The 19,738-nt window shown below is 38.9% G+C and overlaps 2 protein-coding genes across 2 annotated transcripts; both read right to left on the bottom strand.

The window, feature by feature from the left end:
- Nucleotides 1-13,742: 13,742 nt before the first annotated feature.
- tmem18 (transmembrane protein 18) lies at nucleotides 13,743-15,759 on the bottom strand. Its single transcript, XM_070849593.1, has 5 exons — nucleotides 15,614-15,759; nucleotides 15,348-15,465; nucleotides 14,473-14,527; nucleotides 14,236-14,329; nucleotides 13,743-14,135 (listed from the first exon to the last, which is right to left on the bottom strand). Exons 1-5 carry the CDS (start codon nucleotides 15,704-15,706, stop codon nucleotides 14,037-14,039), a joined length of 459 nt encoding a protein of 152 aa, XP_070705694.1. The 5' UTR covers nucleotides 15,707-15,759; the 3' UTR covers nucleotides 13,743-14,036.
- Nucleotides 15,760-16,618: 859 nt separating this feature from the next.
- Nucleotides 16,619-19,474, bottom strand: LOC139218115 (required for drug-induced death protein 1-like). The gene is made up of 2 exons (XM_070849663.1): nucleotides 19,098-19,474; nucleotides 16,619-17,539 (listed from the first exon to the last, which is right to left on the bottom strand). The coding sequence occupies exons 1-2, from the start codon at nucleotides 19,407-19,409 to the stop codon at nucleotides 17,402-17,404; spliced, it is 450 nt and encodes a 149-aa protein (XP_070705764.1). The 5' UTR covers nucleotides 19,410-19,474; the 3' UTR covers nucleotides 16,619-17,401.
- Between the last annotated feature and the right edge of the window lie 264 nt (nucleotides 19,475-19,738).

Genomic DNA, 19,738 nt, shown 5'->3' on the forward strand with positions numbered 1-19,738 from the left:
AACTGCAGAACATGTGGTCGTGTGGCCTGAGATCTTACTGCATAATGTTGCGTCCTCTGTGGCTTGAACCCAGCGTAGCACAGAAAGTAGTTCTGTTAATTATCAATAATTCATAGAGGTCAAAGTACAGGTTAACAAAATGCACATACTGTAATGCATAATGTAAAGGCTGTGGTATGGAGAATCATTGAATGAAATTAAATGAGCAGCAAGCTCTTAAGCCTGTTTTATTCATCAATAATGTAGTACTAATAGAGGGCAGAGTGACATGCTAATAGCCAGTACCAGGACTGTTAACAACATGGTATTACATATTTAAGATAAAAGGATAATGTTTGTAATGTTTTGGTAGTTGTTTTTCTGACTCTATGATCGTGGCTTTTTTTTAGTTGGTCTGAGTCATCATATGCCGTCACAGGTTTCATAGTATTAAGACAACCGCTTTGGCTTATCACATTAGCGATTACATCATTCCTGCTGCATTCATTCATTTGAATTTGGAAAGTTACAGTCTCCCTTTTCCCATAAATGCTATTATCTTTGAAATTATATTAAAGTTACTGGCAGGGTAAAGCACACAAACAATGTATTTCTTTGACTCGATGAAATAAGAACATCAGGTGCAATGTATGAGTCCAGGGCCAGAGCTTATATGCAATTTATCAGATATGCACACTTGGTCTGTGCGTGTACCAAATGCTGTGTGTGTGTGTGTGTGTGTGTGTGTGTGTGTGTGTGTGTGTGTGTGTGTGTTTGTGTGTATATGTGTGTGTGTGGCTGATAAATGGGTAAATATATTTTTCGAGGGGGGAGACAGTGTGTCATCCTTACTTATCATTGAATATTGCACCGATTGTCCTCTAGAAGACAAAAGGGTGTGGTATTTTCTATCTGGCCTTTGAGGTCTCGACAACCCTCTCTCATCTCTCCTTTCATCTCCGTCTCCAGCGGGTGAACACCCTCAGGAGGTGCTGTAGGTTATGGGTGTTTGCAGAGCCTGTAATACTTTGCCTTGTAGTGGGAAATTACCCCAGTGACAGAAATGTCTTTGCAGGGGAAACGTCAGGAAGAGAAAGTCTCCTAGCCCCAGACGGAAACCTCAGCAAACATGGCTGGTGACGCAAAAGGGCGTCAGCGGAGGGAAAGACAGGACTTCACAGTTATTTTCAGACCAAAGTTTGAAAGAATTGTTTGCCAGAAGTGGTAATGCTTCATCATTCGATATCTGAAATCTAAGCAAAGGAGACAATTATGAATTCATGACAAAGATGGAAGTGGGATAGAAGGAAACATGGTGTCTCAGGGGTTACTGTCACCCCTCAGACGCTTTAATTGAATCTCTTGACAGTGATCCTCTTTGTGCCCAGACATTCCCTAGACACGTGGGTGTGACTGTGACTGGGTGTAGGTGAGTAATGTCTGTCTCCTTGTTGGTGATGGACTGGCAAATTGGTCAAAGTGTAAGCCTGGTATGGTCTTGAATATGGCTGGCTCTGACCAGGCTTAACCTGGAGAGGAAAGATAATAAACAGAATGACCGATTGGGAGAGCTTGATTGAGAAGCATTATGGGATTAAGTTGAATGTGAAGTGACCACTTTCTCAGATCCCATGATGTACTTCTGCTGTGTTTCACAGCAGAGAAATGTATTTTAGTCCTCCCTCTTTGAATAGTTTTCAGATGGAACTAAAGACACATTAATTAGTGTTCTCTCAAAGTTAGATGAAGAGATGCCCTTCTTACATCTCCATGCTAAGTATATAGCTGCAGCCAGTTAGTTTAGCTCAATATAAAGACTGGAGCCTGATTCTGAGTAACAATCCGTACAAAGTGTGTAGCTGGACACAGCAGCCAGTTTGCTAAGTTTAGCAGCTTTAATTTGTGCAAAAAAACATCAGACTATTCTAATGGAATTCCAAGGTTTGGTTAAACATCTGGTAGTTGCTTCTGGTCTATTTATTTTGAATTTGTATGGTTGCTACTTGGGTCTGTTTTTGTCAGTAACTATTTATGATTACTCTTAGGCAGCCGATTTCTTTGTCTTTCCAGGCCAGGTCTCCCCCACAGAGCAGATCCCCGTCCTAAACCCACTTTAACTGGTAAACTAAAGGTTAGTTTGCTGTTTTTAGCAAAATGGTTATAAATATTTATATCTAACATTTTGAGGCAGATTTCTATGGAGGGTAATTTTACCCATAATTAAAATTAAAAGGAAAATGGAAAATGAAAGGAGAAAATTTACATATGTCAACGTATACATACATCATATTTTAGTATTCAATATAATTATGCCATAATTACATGGTAAAAAGAAATAACAAACCGAAAAAAAGATAATTGGATGTTGGAAATATCCAAATCCTGAAATTTCATGATGTTATTAAGAAGGAAAATTGTGAGGAAAATGGAAGATGAGAATCAATTTGGATATGAAGATTTCCTTTTTGATTTTACATTTGTAATATTTAAACCTGGGAAGAAATATTGTCGCCACCCTAAAATAGTCTTTCGGTTTCACAATTCCTCACAATTAACCATTACTGTAGTTTCTGCCTGTGAAGATCAAACATCATGACAAGTTCCTGTCGGCCGTCCCCTGGTGATCAGTAGGGAGCATTCAGCTTTAATTCAGCAGACACAGGGCAACAGACCTGGATGAGAAAGCACTGTGCATTACTGTTTTATAGGAAGAAGAAGAGCAGGCATCCTGCTGGCTCTGCCTGCGGTGCGGAAGAGAAGTTGTGTTAAGAAAGAGCATCCTGCCTTGATTTTGTATTCTCTAAGCAGCCAATCGCCGTTAGAGAACTCGCTGTATGTGGAAATAAAATGAAGGGTGATAACATGATGGAACAGACCGAGCGGGTTAGAGTTGTAACAACGGTTTCACATCTATCTGTGTGTAGACTGAGTGCGTCACGCATTCTCCAACCTTATTACATCAAGGCACTATGGTGTGTGTAGTACATGATTTGTAAGAGCAGGGTCGGGGGCAATGAAGTTTTTGCCCTTTTTTGCCTTTTAAAACTCTAATTTTGTTGCTTTTGGAGACGTCCTGTCTGCTCCAAAGTGGTCTGAACATGATTGAAAATCCAGTTTCATTGCTTGTTTTAGCCATGTGCACACACAGACCAATATAATATAATACACATAATTCATTTATTGTTTTTTTAATACAAAATAAAACTTACAAAATGTTCCATTAACATTGCTGCTGCTCAAGTGCGTACAGGGACTGGCCAGAATGGCGAGATTAAACTGTTTGTGGGCACCGGGAACTTATATTTGGGCCATCTGTTGCCTTAAAGTACCCATCAAGTACAATGCACAAACATCAGTACTCCTATAGTGTAATGCTACCTGGCCCTAGGTTTACTGTATATCAGTTGTGGAACTTTATTTAGTAGAATTTACTGCGTAGGCACAATATAAACAAAAATCCCTCTGAAAAACAAGGCCACAAGATTGCATTAAATAATCACACAGAAGTTTAAAAAATCTAATGTCATTGCTTATTTTGGCGACGTGCACACACAGACCACTATGGTATTCTTATACAACTCTTATGGGTGCACTTGCAATCTCTAGAATTTACGAGTTCTAAAAACTGTGCACACAAATCACATTTATGTATTAATAGGCGAATTTTACACCTTAGACGTGGTGGCCAGATGAAGACACTGATGTAAGTGTTCATCTCTAAGCTTGCCGCACTTTCTCACTTTATTCATGAGTGAAAATGCAGATTTAAGCCTGTTCTTGCTATATCATTGATTTTCCAATTTTTCTGCTGGTAGCTTGATACAGCTCAACCAGTAAAAAGTGTTTTTACCTCCACGCTCTGGGAATGGTTTGGAATGGAAATTTCTTACAATGGTCTCATGCTTCTTAGATGCTTAGATAGGGAGAATGTTAGTTCTCAGTCAACTAATCCTTTAAAACCAGTAGCTTTTTTCTTTGCTGTGCCATTTCACTTTTTCAACCTGAGCTCCTGCCTCCACAAAGATTACAGTAAGGTGATAACAATGTGACACAGCTGGTCAGGGTCAGGCACCGAGATTTTGTTTGTCCAAATAAAATTGTATTTCGATCCCAATGTCAACCTGAGTCCACCTATTATGTGTATAGATTATCTATTTGTTGGTGTTTCAATTTAAATTAAAACATTCATTTGTCTACTGCTACCACTCACCTAAATAGGTGAAATACTATTTCTATTTCTAAATATAGGTCGTTTTTTTCGAACCTTTTGTAACATCTTTGTCTAGTTTTCTCGTTTTCTATGATAAACGTTTACAGACTCTAGAGGGTAGGGTTGCAATAATTTAACTTAACTTGTAAGTATTTTATGAACTTGAGCTGTGGTAATAACAGAACATGGACACATCTGTGGATAATGAACCACGGCAGCCAACTTGGAAGACGGCTGTGACAAACCCCTCCATGTACACCACCCTTGCATCTGCTTCACATTCAAAAATGTATTTTTGCACAATGTAATAGAACAGTCACAGTACTTTAAACCCTATCTGGCACACCTTATCTGGGAAAAGTACAAAGCACAAACTATTAGATTAACATTTGTATGAGACATGACATGACTGGCTACAGAGAAATGTCACCAGAGGGGGGAACGTGGAGGACTGATTCACAATGTGAGAATTTGCCTCCATGTGGATCCTGGACATGCGCTGGAGATGAAGATGATGACTCATCGGTCTAGAAAGATATAGGAGACTCTTCTCAGCAACAAAGGCAAAGAACAAAGACTTACAAAGCAAAATCTACATTTAATAGAAAACTAGACACATTCTGACCCCCCCCCCCCCCCCCATCTCCACCATCACCAACATCCTCCACACCACCCTCATCTTCCTCAGCCAGACGTTTTTCTCCACAGCACAATCAGCCACCCAAAGTGTTTCTTTTCATCTTTCACAGTGTTCAATAAGTTAGTGAGAGCTTGTGTGTTCTTTGGCTCGTCTTACGGATAATTATAATTTAATGGTATTTGAAAAATGGAGGAACATCAATTGGAGAGTGGTACACGCTCACAAACACACGCACACACACACACACACACCAATAATTCAATTTACCCAAACATCCATAAAATCTACAATGCAAGACAGACCTCTAAGTGAACTGTGTGAGAGCAACTTATATGAATTTATATGAATATGGGATAGCAGCACTCCAAAAACACAGATCAACCATTGTAAATGTAGGAGTGCAACTTGAAAATACTTAACAACCTACTGTGAACACAACTACATTCAGAATACAACACAAGACAAAACCAAAATAGGGAGAGGACATTTTGAAGAAATACACTTTATACACACCTTTTTTCACATTATTGAGATAAAAAGTTTGATACCACTCTCATATCTGTTCATCATGGAGGAGATAAAGAGAGATAAAGACTGAAAGCAGGGGGGGAACCATTTGTTTTTACACTTTGCCTTTCGTATGGATTAAACAAATGAGATTATTTTGGGATTCCTTGTTTACATGGAACATGAGAAACCAGATTATTCAAACCCCATGATTTTGACAGTGTCCACGTTTCTGATCATCTGTGTGCTGTCTCTGCCACTATGTTCTGCACCGACAAAGAGTGTTCAGAAACCAGAATGCCTGTGTGAATTGCTGTTGTTGTCATTTTGAATTTTATCTTCTTTAACCAACATAGTGCTAACTAAGACCACAGATCAGAATGTAAATGATACATAATTTAAAAAAAAAAAACTGTCAGCATTGCTGATTAAAATGTATGCAGTTTTCTCTACAGTCACAACAACGCATGTGCACACAACCTCAGGGTTTCCGACATGACTCACCAACCACAGTGAGGTTGAACTACTGAGCCCTCCCATTGGGCCTCATGGTGATGTGTTCATGTCACAATGTGCTGGGACGTCACTCCCAACTTAAATCACCTCCTCTCTCTCTCCATAAGGGCCGATGAGTCATAGCACCAACAAGAAGCGAGATGGCATTAAATCAGAAGACATGCAGTACAGTCGAGGTATGGAGAATCTACACGTTCTGGAAGGTGTTGATCTGTCAACAAAAGGCTCTGAAGGAAAGGGGGTGGTTTGTAGAGCAATGCCTTCAACCTGTCTTCTCTTCCCGTCTGACGGGACTGACAGCAGCCACACAGAGGAGACGTGGCATCTCACTCCCAGTGATAAAGTTCTGAAATTCATCACAATAATGGGCTATGATTCATGCTTTTCAGATAGGAGCACCAAATTGGCATAAGTGACAATGGAGACGCTGTCCCTAGAGTGTACACGTTGTCCAGACAGGCGGATATGTGTGAGAATGGACATTAATAAGCGTATTTCATTCAGCAGATCCTCCATCCATGGCTCAATTTTTATGCATTCTGCTATTATTCTCCTTTAGGACTGGGCAAGACTACATGTAAAGTTGACTCTTCAATTTTGATAAATACCGTTTATCCATCTAATGGCCTCAGATATTTTTGTGTGTTTATGAAAGGGTACTTGTATGTATCCACCCATGGATTTCTGACATTATGTTGGGAGTCATACACACTTGGCAGAATCCCTTTGGAAAGATATTCAACCCAACAGCAATCTGCTTGTCTCATAAATTAGTGCTGAATGCAGTATCCTGCTCTATGAACTTTAGATCTGAACTTTGACATTTTAACTACATCAGATTATACAGTGACCTCCTTCTCAAAAGACAAATATTCCATATGTGCTCACTGTATTTCAACATTTCACTCTTTTGAAAACTCCCCCCTTTCCTCCAGTTCTCTTCGTCACTCCATCTCCATCACCTCTACACCTCTGGCTCTCTTTTGGCTAGGTCAGCTTTCGCTCCTCAACATTTCTTTTGTTGTGGTTTATTTTTTGGCGAGGAGTGGTTAGGGTTTGGGGTTCTGGATCCATCTGTGGGACCAAAACCTTTTTTCCAGATAAACATTAAATCATGTCTTCATGTCAAAAACGGGGAACTCCAGTTGATGAATTTGGTGTAATACAGGGGTGGGGGGCAAACTAACCCTTTAAAACAACAAAGTCACACAATAAGACAAATAATCCAGTCGAGGTGGTGGTAGGCCAGGAAATCCTGTTTTCTGCAAAGTAAAACTAGTGTTTTTGTCAGTGGAGTTTGGTTGGTTTTAATAGCATGATGTGACAGCTGTTTCAGTTTAAACAAAAGGGATCCTTACAACATTATCTCTGTAGGGATCCTTTCAGTAATGTTGACCGACACTTTAAACGACAATCTGAGCCTGTCAGAGGCAGAAATAAGCTCTTTTATTGGATATAATTTGTCTTGTTGCCCTAAAGGATTACATAACAGACATTGTAGTTTGTTTGTAGCCTTTTCACAGGACTAAAAAATACTGAAATAATCCTTTAACTGCCGGTAAGCTGACACTCGCATAAAACCTATGGGCAGTAAAAATTCATTTTATGTGTTTGTAACTCCAGGAACATTTCCTAAATATTTTGAGGAGTTTCCGAAATGTTTATTGGAACAAATGATGTAATTTGGTACCAAGGAAAATAGAGATTCTGTTGAATCGGCGTGCATCCAATAACTAATTACATAAATAAAATAATACACAATAAAATAATTGCTAGCTTAATTTAGTCTTTTAGTCAGTAACCAGTCGGACCACTGAACATGTCAAAGGTATAAGTTGTCTGCAGGCAAGAATATAATTCAACATGAATGGAGAATAAAGTTAACAATAACAAATGAATGATGAATTGCTATTTAAGTGGGTTCAAATGGATCTTTTCATTCATTCAAATTCCTTTTTCCCATTGTTTGGTACCAAATTACATTGGTCTTTTCAGGACACTTCACAAATCACAGGCCCCAAAACTGGCTGAAACTTAACTATTAGCAGCAACTACAGATGCTACTTCTCATCTGGCTCTGTTACTGTGAACATAAAAATGGCTGTTGGCTCACTGGATAATTGGACTGTTCATTAGGACCCCATTGTTACTGTCTTTAGTTACACAGTAGGTACCTGCATCAAGGGGCCTGTCTTGTAAGAATTTTGACAAGGTCCACTGCAGAGAACTTGGCATGGATTTCCCAGTATATTTGATCAGCACCTTCCCACAATGCCATCGGATATGTGTAACAGAGAGGAACCAGTCGCTGTGGGAATGCCAGTATGTGTATAAACAGGGAACGGTGAGTAAGTCGAGGAGGAACCCTGATGAGTATCATGTTGCCAATGATCTCACCTGAAACATAAATCTAACAATATCAAATTATTGTGGTTGAGTATTTCACTTTTCTACCATCTGGAATTCTGGAAAGACTGAAAACAAGTATTCGTCCAAAACACTTCATCTGATTTGAGGAATATTTCTTGCATAAAGTGAAAACATAGCACCTCTTAAATCTAGAAATAGATTTTTAAAACTAGTAAGTGCTTACATGCCAGGCTACACACTTAGACCAGCCAAGAATTCTATTTGAATTCAAATCCATCACTGGGAAGTTTTTCAGAAAACATTACAAAATGACAGCCACGTAAGGCTGACAACATCAATCATGTTTAACGTCTTTTAAAAATAAAAACATATTGTGTGTTTTGTTAATTTACAACCAATTTGCATAAAGAGACTAATATAATTAAATAAATTAATTCAATTAAAGAAGAGGTACAAAAGGGTCTTATTATGATGTGATGTGTCATGAATACATTGTATACCAAAGTTACCAAAATATTATTAACAAAAGAGTTTTGAAGAGGTAAAAAAGCTTTAATTTGTAATCCTTATTGTCATCTTGGAATAAAAATGTGTACAACTGATGTTTTCAGTAGCTTTTCCCAGAGTAAAGGACCATGTGCTGTAGTAACTGGTACAGGCTGAGCGACGATTCACTGAGTTAGAGACTGAGTCACCGAGTTCAAGCCCTCTGTGGCTTTTAATAGACATAATGTGTTTGATAAAGCGTAAAATACATTATTACAAGTTAGATTAATATAATTTAGATTTATGTGTCATATTGGATTTTTTTTTCTTAGATAAAAGTGTATCCTACCATAATGATGAGATTTTATTTTTAACAGCACCAGGTTTTATACATCACTGCTATGCAGAATATACCTAATAAGATATATCTTTATAATTACGTATATCACAGTGACTCATTCATAAGCACACATTGAGTGAGTCATCTATCACTCTGTATCAGTTGCTCCGGCTTTCCCTCTCTCACCCTTTCTTTTCTCTTTATTGCATTATTGCGTACAATGCATGCCCAGTCTGTGACTCAACCAGCAGAGAGGGACACTGCCACCAGGTGAAAGTATGCACAGTATGTGGAAGCGTCCTTGGGCATGATACTGCACCCCAAAGTGCTCCCTAAGCTTTGCCATGTGAATGGTTAGTCTCTTACTGATGAGGAGGCGTGGGTGGATGTAGTGTTACAGTGTTTTGGGTGATCAGAAAGACTAGAAAGGTGCGATGCAATACAGTAGTCCACTTCCAGTACCATTTATGTTAGTTCAAGGCTACGCGTTTAGCATCTATAAGTAGGAAATAAACACTTGAAATACACTTAAAACTCACATCTATCTAATCTTATCTAGTTGTAAGTATTTTGGGCGTTTGGTCATTTATGTGTGAACAATTCCTCATATAAAGGATCCATTATCTAGTGTATTGATAATTAATGAATGCTTAATGGCACAGTAGAACATTGCTGCTATTATTACACATAAATGTATATAGTGGGAAGGAGGGATGCTTATAATTATTTATTTCTTTTTTTAATGCAAGGCCTTGTTCTGGGTTACCACGATATTGTCAAAGTGATACAACAATGTCAAATCGGTTCAAGCAATTTTGCCATTGATAACTAAAACTGCACTGCAATAGCTGATTTTTTTTTCACCACTCGCAAGTCACCTCTTCAGTTAACATTTTGAACTTCTTTGCAAACAGTTACTTACATGTCCAGCAGTCACAGAGAGACTTTATTGTTCACTTGGAGTTGTATTTCTGATAAGAAAAACACCATGTAGAATAAGGTGAAGGTGGATTCTACTATACTACTATTGCAGAGAGATAATATTTGGTCAAGACCATCCCCCAGTGTCTAACAAGCCTTTTTTTTTTTTTAGAAAAAAGCAAAAAACACATAACTCTTCCCCTTCTATAACACCCTGTAGATCAAAATCTACCAGGTATAGAAGAGAAAAATGCTTCAAGTTCATCCATATTTAAGCTGCCGAGCAGCAATGTATATTCACAAATAGTGTATGATTTATGGAAAAGTGGTTAAAACTGCTCTTAATTAGCATAATATTGTAATAAACACAGTGTCCTGGCCAAACATCTTTACCACTAGATTATACAACCACAGATGTTGAGAAGCACATCAGGCGCCAACATAAACTGTATAGAAACTGTGAAAGACAACATAGTGACAGATGGCAGAAACAGTCGTTATTTGAGCTCATTTCCTTTCTGTGCATGATAAACTCGAAGAACCGATAACAGTTTCAGGCCTACATAACATCTGCTTATTCACATTCTTTTTTGCAGTACAGAATGCATTTCAGGATTTCCTGGCAGTTGGCCTGACATGCAACACAACCAAAAACATCCACAAGAAGTTGGAAAGAAATCCTCATGTCTTGGAGTTTTCATGGTTTTGATATAACCCCGTAAGAGAAGATTCAATCACTGTTGTTCCATTAAAGGGCGGATCGGTGGATCCAGGCCAGATGTTTGAGTTGTGTGGGTGGCTTGCAGGTGCTCATCTGCAATACAGTTGAAAAACTTATGAATGCTTTTCATAGATACTGAGAAAACATCTAAACTAGGTTATATTCTATGTAATGACTGATTTCAATTAAACACAAAATGTTTTGTAAATACATTAGAGCTGGGTAATGAATCATTCATCAGCTCTCAAAGTACTTGTAATTCTTGTATTGAGAATGAGGTCCATTTTACCCACATCTGTTGCAACGTGCATTCTTAAATACTATTAAGATCCTCCAGCTGATATATAACAGATTATGATCTTTTTTATTCCATGCATTCTTTTTAGTTCGTTAAAGCCTGATGCCTACATTACCCATAATGCAACTCAATAAACATACAGAGAAGATGATAACTAGTCGCTGTGGGTCAACTTTGTCCCATGTTGTCTCCTAATATACGGTGCATCTGTTACTTCATGCTTCAGGCTCTCGTGAACCTCAGCTTCAGCACACATGCCATAACATATTGATATGATTCATTCTTGATACACATGTCAGTTTCTGGGCAAGAATCTCCTAATGATTTTTTTTAAAGTACTGAAATAACATTCCAACCATTATAAAAATGATTTAATATTTCTTCTCCAATAACCAGCCTCTCTCTGCTGCATTCATTGGCAACTTTATCAATCAGGATTTGCTGATAGGTCAGGCCAACTGTAAATCACGAAACCTCTAAGGTCTGGGAATATTTTACAAGGGTCAGTGGTCACTTTTATTAGTCAGCACCTTGGAGTAAACATGGATAATCATGTGAACCTTTCAAATCGGAAATTGTTATGTGTTTTTAACTCATCAGCAGGTTAACTTGTTAATTAAATCAAATTACATTAAGTGCCCACTAAGATGTCATCTACTTAAAGATCTTAGCTCATCTGTCTCAAGGTTCAATGAGTTGTTCGTTGTCTCTGGTTTTTGTCACGTACACTGTTCCCCACCTCTCAGTCTGAACACTACAGTCACAGTCCCTCTGTCCAACCTAAGTGTTTTAACCCACAGGACTGCAGCTGACTGGGTGTTGATTGATCTGGGTGTTGTGCAATGCACTGTTCTGCATGACAAACCAGAGGAAAGCAGCCATGTTTGAGATACATGAACTCTGTACATCATCTGTCAGTTACACATGACTCCATTTGAGCTGGTTGCATGCGTGTGTGTGTAGCACCTGCTTGTCTTTACTAAATAGAGGTCAGAATGCGGTGGAGAACAAACTCACATCTTTTACTTCAGTAAAAGTAGCAACACCGCAGTGTAAAGATATTCAGTTACAAGTAAATGTCCTGCATTCAAACTCTTTAGTAAAGGCACAACAGCATTAGCATCAAAATATACTTTAAGAATAAAAAGTAAAAAATACTGCTTATGCAGAATGTCCCTTTTCAAAATCACTGGATTATAATTAGTGATGCATTAATGTCTCTAATGTTGCAGCTGATAAAAGTAGATCTAATTTCAACTATATAGTATAAAAAATGAACAATATGCTGCTGGGTGCTTTAGGCCATAAAAGTAGATGATGATTTATTAGTTTATTATCTTTTGTATTAATAATCTGGATATGCAAAGTTACTTAAGTTATCAAATAATATCAAAATAAATGCAGTGAAGTACACAGTTCAATATAGGCTTCTGAAATGTAGTAAAGTATTATTATAAAATGGAATGGCTCAAGTAAAGAATATGTTTGAGTAAATGTGCTTTGCTACATGACAGTGCTGTCAGAGTACAACCTCCAATGCTCAACCTCTTAGGAGGACATTTCTCCACCATCGCCAATACAACCATTTCTCTTCCTCCCCATCATCTTAGATAACCGATGATGACAGCGATCCAATCACTCAGGTCCACATTTATTGGAGCCTGACAGATGAATACAAGCAAAGCATACCAGCTTATATCAGATGCATGTGAGAAAACAGAAAATGGAGATATATATATATATAAAAAAAAAAAAACAGCACTAAGGCTGAGGTAAGGTGATCTGTCAGCTCTGTATAGAGATAAAAAAAAAAAAAGCAAAGAAATGGAGTGTGAGTTGGAGTGTGACTTGAGGAAAGTCCAGGAAAACAGATCTTATGGACATCAGGATCTGTCTCATGTCATTTAACCCATGCTGCCCTCTAGTGGTGTGACATCCTCGGGCCTTCACTGACACCATGAAGAGGTTGTTATTACACTTTTGAGTATTTATCTCTACATTTTAACAGCACTCATAAGTTAAATGACTTTCTTAAAAATCTCAGGTGTCTGAAGTTTACTTTTTCAGACATACTGTGCTGTGTTTATGTGTGTGAATGTGTTTTTTACCCATTTTGATATTTGTATCATGTATTTTGGTTTGCTCTGATGTCTGTTGATTGAAAAAGTGCGCACAATAAAATATGTTTTTTAGAAATACACTTCAAACAAATCAGCGAATGCCCTCTGGTCCTCATACGTCTCTGCGCATTTGCTGTGAGAACGGCCTGCTGGGAGCCGTGGAAGTCTAAGATTGGTTTTGTATGAGGAGGGTAGCCCAGTATCATGAAACAGCCACCATGTCGGGCCTACGGACGGGTCACAAGACCTAGTTTCCTCTGTGTGGGAGCTGTCAGACTCTGAGACACAGAGCCAGTTAGCATCACATGACTTTAATTTGCAGCCCGTTGAGCATTTGTTGAATGAAGTAAATGCCTCGTCTTGTGATCAACATAATTTCAATTTCAACATAAAAATGTCATTACTCCTTCCCCTAGTCTTAATTAATGGACTGGTGGTATTCAGGTTTAGGTTTAACACTTTGTAGTCCTCCTTACACAAATAAGGATGACAAGATGATAGCATTTTATGGTACTAAGCTTGAAAACAAAATTCTCTTTTTCCACTCTCTATTGTCCATCTACTGCCCTTTAAATGTGACTAAAGCCCTACAACATTTCTGTGTAATCAAAAGTCAAATAAAAGACGTTCAAAAAAACACGTTCTTTCTTTGTATATTTTAAACACACTTAAAAACAACATTAAATACAAAACAGTAAATGTCCTTTGGTCCTTGTAAATCTCATAGTGTACAATATATTCAGCAGCATCTTTCAGCGGCCAGCGTTACCAGATACAGACATGCAGTCCTGACTGACATCAACGAACAATCCTTTTACAGTCACAACAAGGAATCTGCTATCCGTCTCCAAAAACCCAGATTAGCAGAGCAGAGACATTGATCTTAATTCCTCACAGCGAAGCCCATGTTTGGACATGAGGAGAAGGATCAGTCATTCTTCTCTCTCTTCTCTCTGCGAGCCTTTCGCTTGAGCTGAAGTGTCTTGAGCTCTGTCATAGTGGAAAAGGTCCTGTACACCCACACCATCTGTCAATGTGCAGCACAGTCACATGAACAGGTGTTGAGTGGTGCTTTTAACATTTTATTTGATGTAACAAGGACGGGATTTAAGTTAAGTAAAGCTTACCACAATGATGACCGTGTTCAGCAGAAGAGGAATGGAGTAGACCAAAGATATGAACATGCCCTTGGAATCGAAGTACTGGAAATTAGAAAAGGACCTGCAAAAAAAAATAAAAATAAAGCTCAAGGAGAGTTTCTTAATTACAGTCCACATCCGTTTTTTGAACAACAGAGCCTCTACAAACACACACACACTAAGTCATCAGAGTAACAAAATGATGCTGTTGAACAGTGGTCTTACTTCCAGTTCATGGCTGCCAGCTCGTTTAGATATTCAGCGCTGTAGACCAGGCCAACTGTGGAGAGAGGTAACACAAGTCAGACTGCTGCCATGCACTCCAGTAACAACACAGTTTGTTAGCCACAATATTCAAATGTCCCACTTCCTTTACTCTGTAAACATCAGGCTGTTCTCTTATACAAATCCAAACAAGGTATGCAGGATTTACAGATACTATCATTTGGTTTCCTGCTCTTTTTTTTTTGTTTTGTGTGATGGTAGACAGGCGAGATAGACAGGAAAGAGAGGATGACATGCAGCACAGGGCTTGCTCCGCTGCGGTAAGGACTCGGCCTCGTGGTACGTGCTTGACCAGCTGAGCCACAGAGGCGTCCCAACGGGTTTTCTGTTTCATTCAGTCTTCAAATTTTGAATTACAGGGGAGCACAAACAGGCCAGAAGTGAAAGCAGGAATAGGATGCAAATGAGAAGAAAAATACTTCCACATAACAATCAAATGAAACGAATAAAAGTTAGAAAGCAAAATACCATAACAACACAGACCCCTAACCCTAGTGAGCATAAAAGAAACACACTGTATGTGCAAAACCAACAGATTATACAGTCATCTGTGCTGCCTTTTAATCACCAGTAAACAGCTTTTTCTACAATATCTGACAATATATTTTGCTTGAATATATAATTCTATGTGTCATTAAATTACTCTAAGTGTTTAACATGCAGACAAGATGTTAAAACACAGGTATGACACAGGAATCTGGATCAGAAAGTACTAAGTTAGCAGTTTACTTAACGACTTCCAACTTACTGATAGAAGAAATGTTTTCTGCTAAGACTGAGGCTGATTATTGCAGGTATCTTTCCTGTTCACTTACCCAGGAGCATGAAGTGACATATCTGAGCTCTGTAGTACCTACAGGTCACCAGTGTCAGGCAAAAACACACTGCATGAAACACCATCAGTCCTATAAGCCAAGGCTCCGACCACTGCACCTACAAACAATTAAAAAAGACAAAGGATCAAGTACTTAAACCGGACTGTGACTGCTCTGAGTCATCAGTTATGGTATCGATCCTACTAGCCGCGGTAGCTAACTCAAAGCTAGCTAACCGTCGTTTGAGGAAATAAAATGTCACTTACAGACATGAGAAACGTCCATATCGATGTAATTCTTACGTTGCTGAACCCATCGATGGGGACAGAGCTGATATTCTCTGCTTTCTGGCCCGTCATCCTCTCAAAACTGTGGCCAGCCGAGGTCTCATGTAAACAAGTCAACAACACGGAAGGAGTGCTTCTGTCGCAGAAGAATTACGTCACAGAGTCTCTCTCTCTCTCTCTCTCTCTCTCTCTCTCTCTTTCTCTCTCTCTCTCTTTGAATGAACCACAGCATACTTCAAATTATTGACAACCACTATTTTATCATAATTTCTTGACATGAAGTTAAATCACTTCCTCTTTCCCAACAAGACCATGAAGGTGACAAGTTTAGAGCATCCTGCAAAGAAAACCTACTTTTAAGTGACTGATCTCGGTCTTTGGACACCCTTTTAAGCCACTGAAACATGACGTGATATTCATTATGAACATATTCCTTGATGTTTGGAAATGTCTATTTGAAGGCAAATGTAAAATGTAAAATGTAACAACAGCATCAGTAACAACAAGAGGTGTGGTGATGAGGGAAAAACATCTGAAACTGCAACAGAAGTCCAGACACATGACAGCAGATGTACAGCAATCCATTGCTGCTACAATGACCCCACCAAAGTCACTTAAGGAACAAATATGTCATTCTGTCAAAATAGCTGGTCTGCTTGTTAAATTGCTGCATGTCAACTCACTGACCAGTGAGTTCTGGATGGAAAGTCAACGCACTATCACGCTCACACTCACGTGATCACATGATCATCTTCCTCCCTGATTTTAATCATTACTATCATCTTACTACATCTCTCCCAACCTTCCTTTGAACTATTTTTTCTTTTTATTGTTCTGACAGCTAGAAGAGCTATATCTTCATGTGTGTATGTGTGTGTTGGTACTGGACTTTGTGCCATTAAGTAAAGGAGGACCTTATATGATCATGACACATATTGGCAGAGCAAGGCCGTTTACGAAGGAAAAAATCAGAATAGGAAATGATTAAGTTTTGGTGCACAATTTATTACCATTTATCACACACAAACTTGCGTATTTGAATAAACTCACACCCATACAGACACACTGAAATGTTTGTGACTAGCTTCAAAGTCACTCCACTTCCCAATCTGAGAATCCTCCTAAACTTGACTTACTCGTCTATCACCGATGATCACTTCTCTTTTCAGCCTTTCTTGCCTGTGAAACCCTTTATGGGGCATTTGCCTTGCTTCGCTTTATCTAGAGCTATCTAGAGCCTTCATTCCTGTCCTGCTGCAGGTGGCACGTTCCCACATTATCCCTCAGCACACATGCAAACACCAGCTACATGCTTGACTATACAAAACATTCTCCAAGTGAGAAAATCCACAGTGTTTTTCAGTGTGTAAGCTATAATAGGTGCATAAGCAACATGTGATTTAGGCTTAAGGAGTACATACCTACAGACAGCATTGGCTCTATTTTACAGACCGTCTCTAACTTTATGATCTTTATATTTCTGCAAATCTGTTTAAAAAGTGGGCCATTTTATGTCTAATAACAGGACATTTCAAAATCAGCTAATCAGAACCTGTGCTTGTCCTACTTTGGCGAGTAAAAATCACACAGTTACCTACAGCACCACAAGAATATTTTGATTACAACTTGTGGAAACAAATATAAAAATGTCATTTCAAATACACAAACATTACAAACATATTAAAAGTCTTTGGTCTGTGTCCATGGGTTTACTGGCATGTGCAGAACGGTTTGCAAAGAAACTGGAGGAGATGCATGTGGCTCAGCTCAGGTCGTGTTTCGGCCAGGGTGAAAGTCCGGGACGAAGGTAGCGGCCACTGTGATCGGAGTAGAGTAACTCTGGGCAAAATTGTGCAAGCCAAGCATTAGACACTTCCAGGTGTAGCGCAGAGCCTTGCCCACATTCTGAAAGACAAACACAGGAGAGTCACGAACTGTGTTTTGCACCAAATGTGATTGTTTCCTTGAAAAACTCCCACACAAACATGTCATGATCATTTTCATTCTCTAATTTTTCAGATGTGTGAAAAAGCTTCATCAGCTTTATCAGAACTAAAAAAAAACATGGGAATTAAGAATTGATATAGGTCAATCAGGCAGAAGCTTTAAAGAAAACCTGCACGCAGTATGAGGTGTTTTAGAACAATAGCGCCACAGGGCGAGAGGTGCAGTCTGTATTTGTCTCTCAAATGTTAACAAGAAGCACCGTGAACACTATTGTCTCCTGTACTCCTGAACAGGAAAGGGCTGACCGGCTGAAGCGGAAACAGGAAATCAGATGTTTTAGTAAAATAGAGCAAAAACAATCCGACTTCCTCAGTGTAGTGTGGAAAAATGACGCCACTCACTTGCTAAACTTGTTAATTTATCATCTAAACTTAAATTTAGACTTAGATTATTGACTCAACTACTAATCTGATAAAATAAAAAAAACAAGGAACCGATTATAAATCATTTAATCATAACTTTTAAAAAGATCAAGTCAGTGGACCTTGATTGAAGATTTAATTGTCTAACTACCATTTCCAAGATCAGGGATGAACTTTCAGTCTGAGCATGTTTTCACAAACGAAGAATGAAGTTACTGGAAGCAATTGGAAATTTGAAAGTTTGAAACTTACCGAGATGGAAACTACAAGAAAAGGCAAAAGTCAGCTCAGATACCTTCATACAGGAAATAGCATGCATTTGTTCATATTCACTGAAGATAAAACATTACGCAAAATGTACTTTTTATAACTATACCCTACATGCTCATGTGTGAATAGGTCTAGCTGAAAGGACTATTAAACTGCCTGCCACTCATTTTCACATTAGTCACTAATAAGAGTCTGTTAATGTTCAATAGACAACTGTGCCTGGTCACTGATGAACCTATTGTAATAATAATAATAATAATAATAATAATGATCAGTAACATGTGAGCATGGGCTATAGTGATCTCTCCAGTTAACAGAGCACAGGTGATGTCAAATGAACTCATCATCTTTACAGGCTGTGCTGAATTCATCCATGATCAGAAGGATTCTCAGTGTAAAGTGATGATTGTGGGAGAGAGTGAAGGTGGACCAGCCCCTTTGAAGGAAGTGGACAGCCCCTTTGAAACAGCGTGTCCTGACCTGTGCATTGTTTGTCAGGACCTTCTTCCTGCTCCTGTGTCGTGCACTTTGCACCAGCAGGTCACAGAGATGACACACGAGAAAGCTTTAAAGCTCTTTAGTGAGAATAATCTCTGGCTGTAGACTGGCTGGGGCAATGTGAGCCCAGAAGTTAGACCAGTGAGCCAAGATGGTTGCCAAAGAGTGATCATCATTGCAAGCTTTTATCTTTATCAACTATGTTGAAACACCAGGAAAAGAGGGGGTTATTTCAGTTAAAGGAGCGTCATTAGGCTAATACAGTAACATAAGAATACGCACTATACATTTGAACATCATGTCAAAAAAATATAGAGATCACCAACCTTCTTTACTTTTTTGTACTTTTCTTTCTTTCTTTTCTTTTTCTCTTCTTTTGCCTTGGCTTGTGCCTCGTCATCCATCAGTGGCTCATACCTCTCTGGCAGAAATGCAAAATTAACTTCTCTGTGGCACTTCTCATACTGTCTGCCGCCGTTTTCAGCTGGCTGGCCGTCAGTGTGGCCAGAGGGATGCAGAGTCTCTGGGTGATCCACACAGTCCACATGCCGCTGATATCTCCCTGCTCGCATAGTCAGAGTCTCTGCTGCTGCCGAATTTAAGTCCAACAGCCTTGATGGAAGACTTTTATTCTTCATGTCGTCTGCTTGTTGCAGCTCTCGGGGATGTAATAAAAAGTACCAGTTTCCTCAGGAGGTCAGGTATGTTGTCACCACACATTACATGCATGAGTGGAAGTGCATTCCAGTGGACCGCCTTGTGTGAGGGATTTGGCACAGAGCCCTTAAAGGTGCAAATCCCTCCTCCTCCTCCTCCTCACACGACTGACCTTAATAAGTCAAAGGGTTTCAAGTTGAATGTTTTAAAGAAGATCCAAAATGACTTTTTCATTTTATGAGTACAGCTGAGGAAAACACTAAGATTGTGTGTTTCTCTCTTTTTCTTTCTTGTCACATTGTGGTAAAAA

Source organism: Pempheris klunzingeri, chromosome 18 (assembly GCF_042242105.1).
Source record: "Pempheris klunzingeri isolate RE-2024b chromosome 18, fPemKlu1.hap1, whole genome shotgun sequence".
In the NCBI taxonomy this organism is placed as follows: domain Eukaryota; kingdom Metazoa; phylum Chordata; class Actinopteri; order Acropomatiformes; family Pempheridae; genus Pempheris; species Pempheris klunzingeri.

What these genes read in the sequence shown, in the direction of transcription:
- LOC139218115 (XM_070849663.1), bottom strand. Translation starts at nt 19,409, where the DNA reads ATGAAGAATAAAAGTCTTCCATCAAGGCTGTTGGACTTAAATTCGGCA. An exon ending in AGTACAAAAAAGTAAAGAAG is followed by an intron (nt 17,540 to 19,097) that starts GTTGGTGATCTC and finishes TTTGTCTTTCAG; the next exon opens with AATGTGGGCAAGGCTCTGCG.
- tmem18 (XM_070849593.1), bottom strand. Translation starts at nt 15,706, where the DNA reads ATGACGGGCCAGAAAGCAGAGAATATCAGCTCTGTCCCCATCGATGGG. An exon ending in TATGGACGTTTCTCATGTCT is followed by an intron (nt 15,466 to 15,613) that starts GTAAGTGACATT and finishes AATTGTTTGTAG; the next exon opens with GTGCAGTGGTCGGAGCCTTG. An exon ending in ATGTCACTTCATGCTCCTGG is followed by an intron (nt 14,528 to 15,347) that starts GTAAGTGAACAG and finishes CTCTCTCCACAG; the next exon opens with TTGGCCTGGTCTACAGCGCT.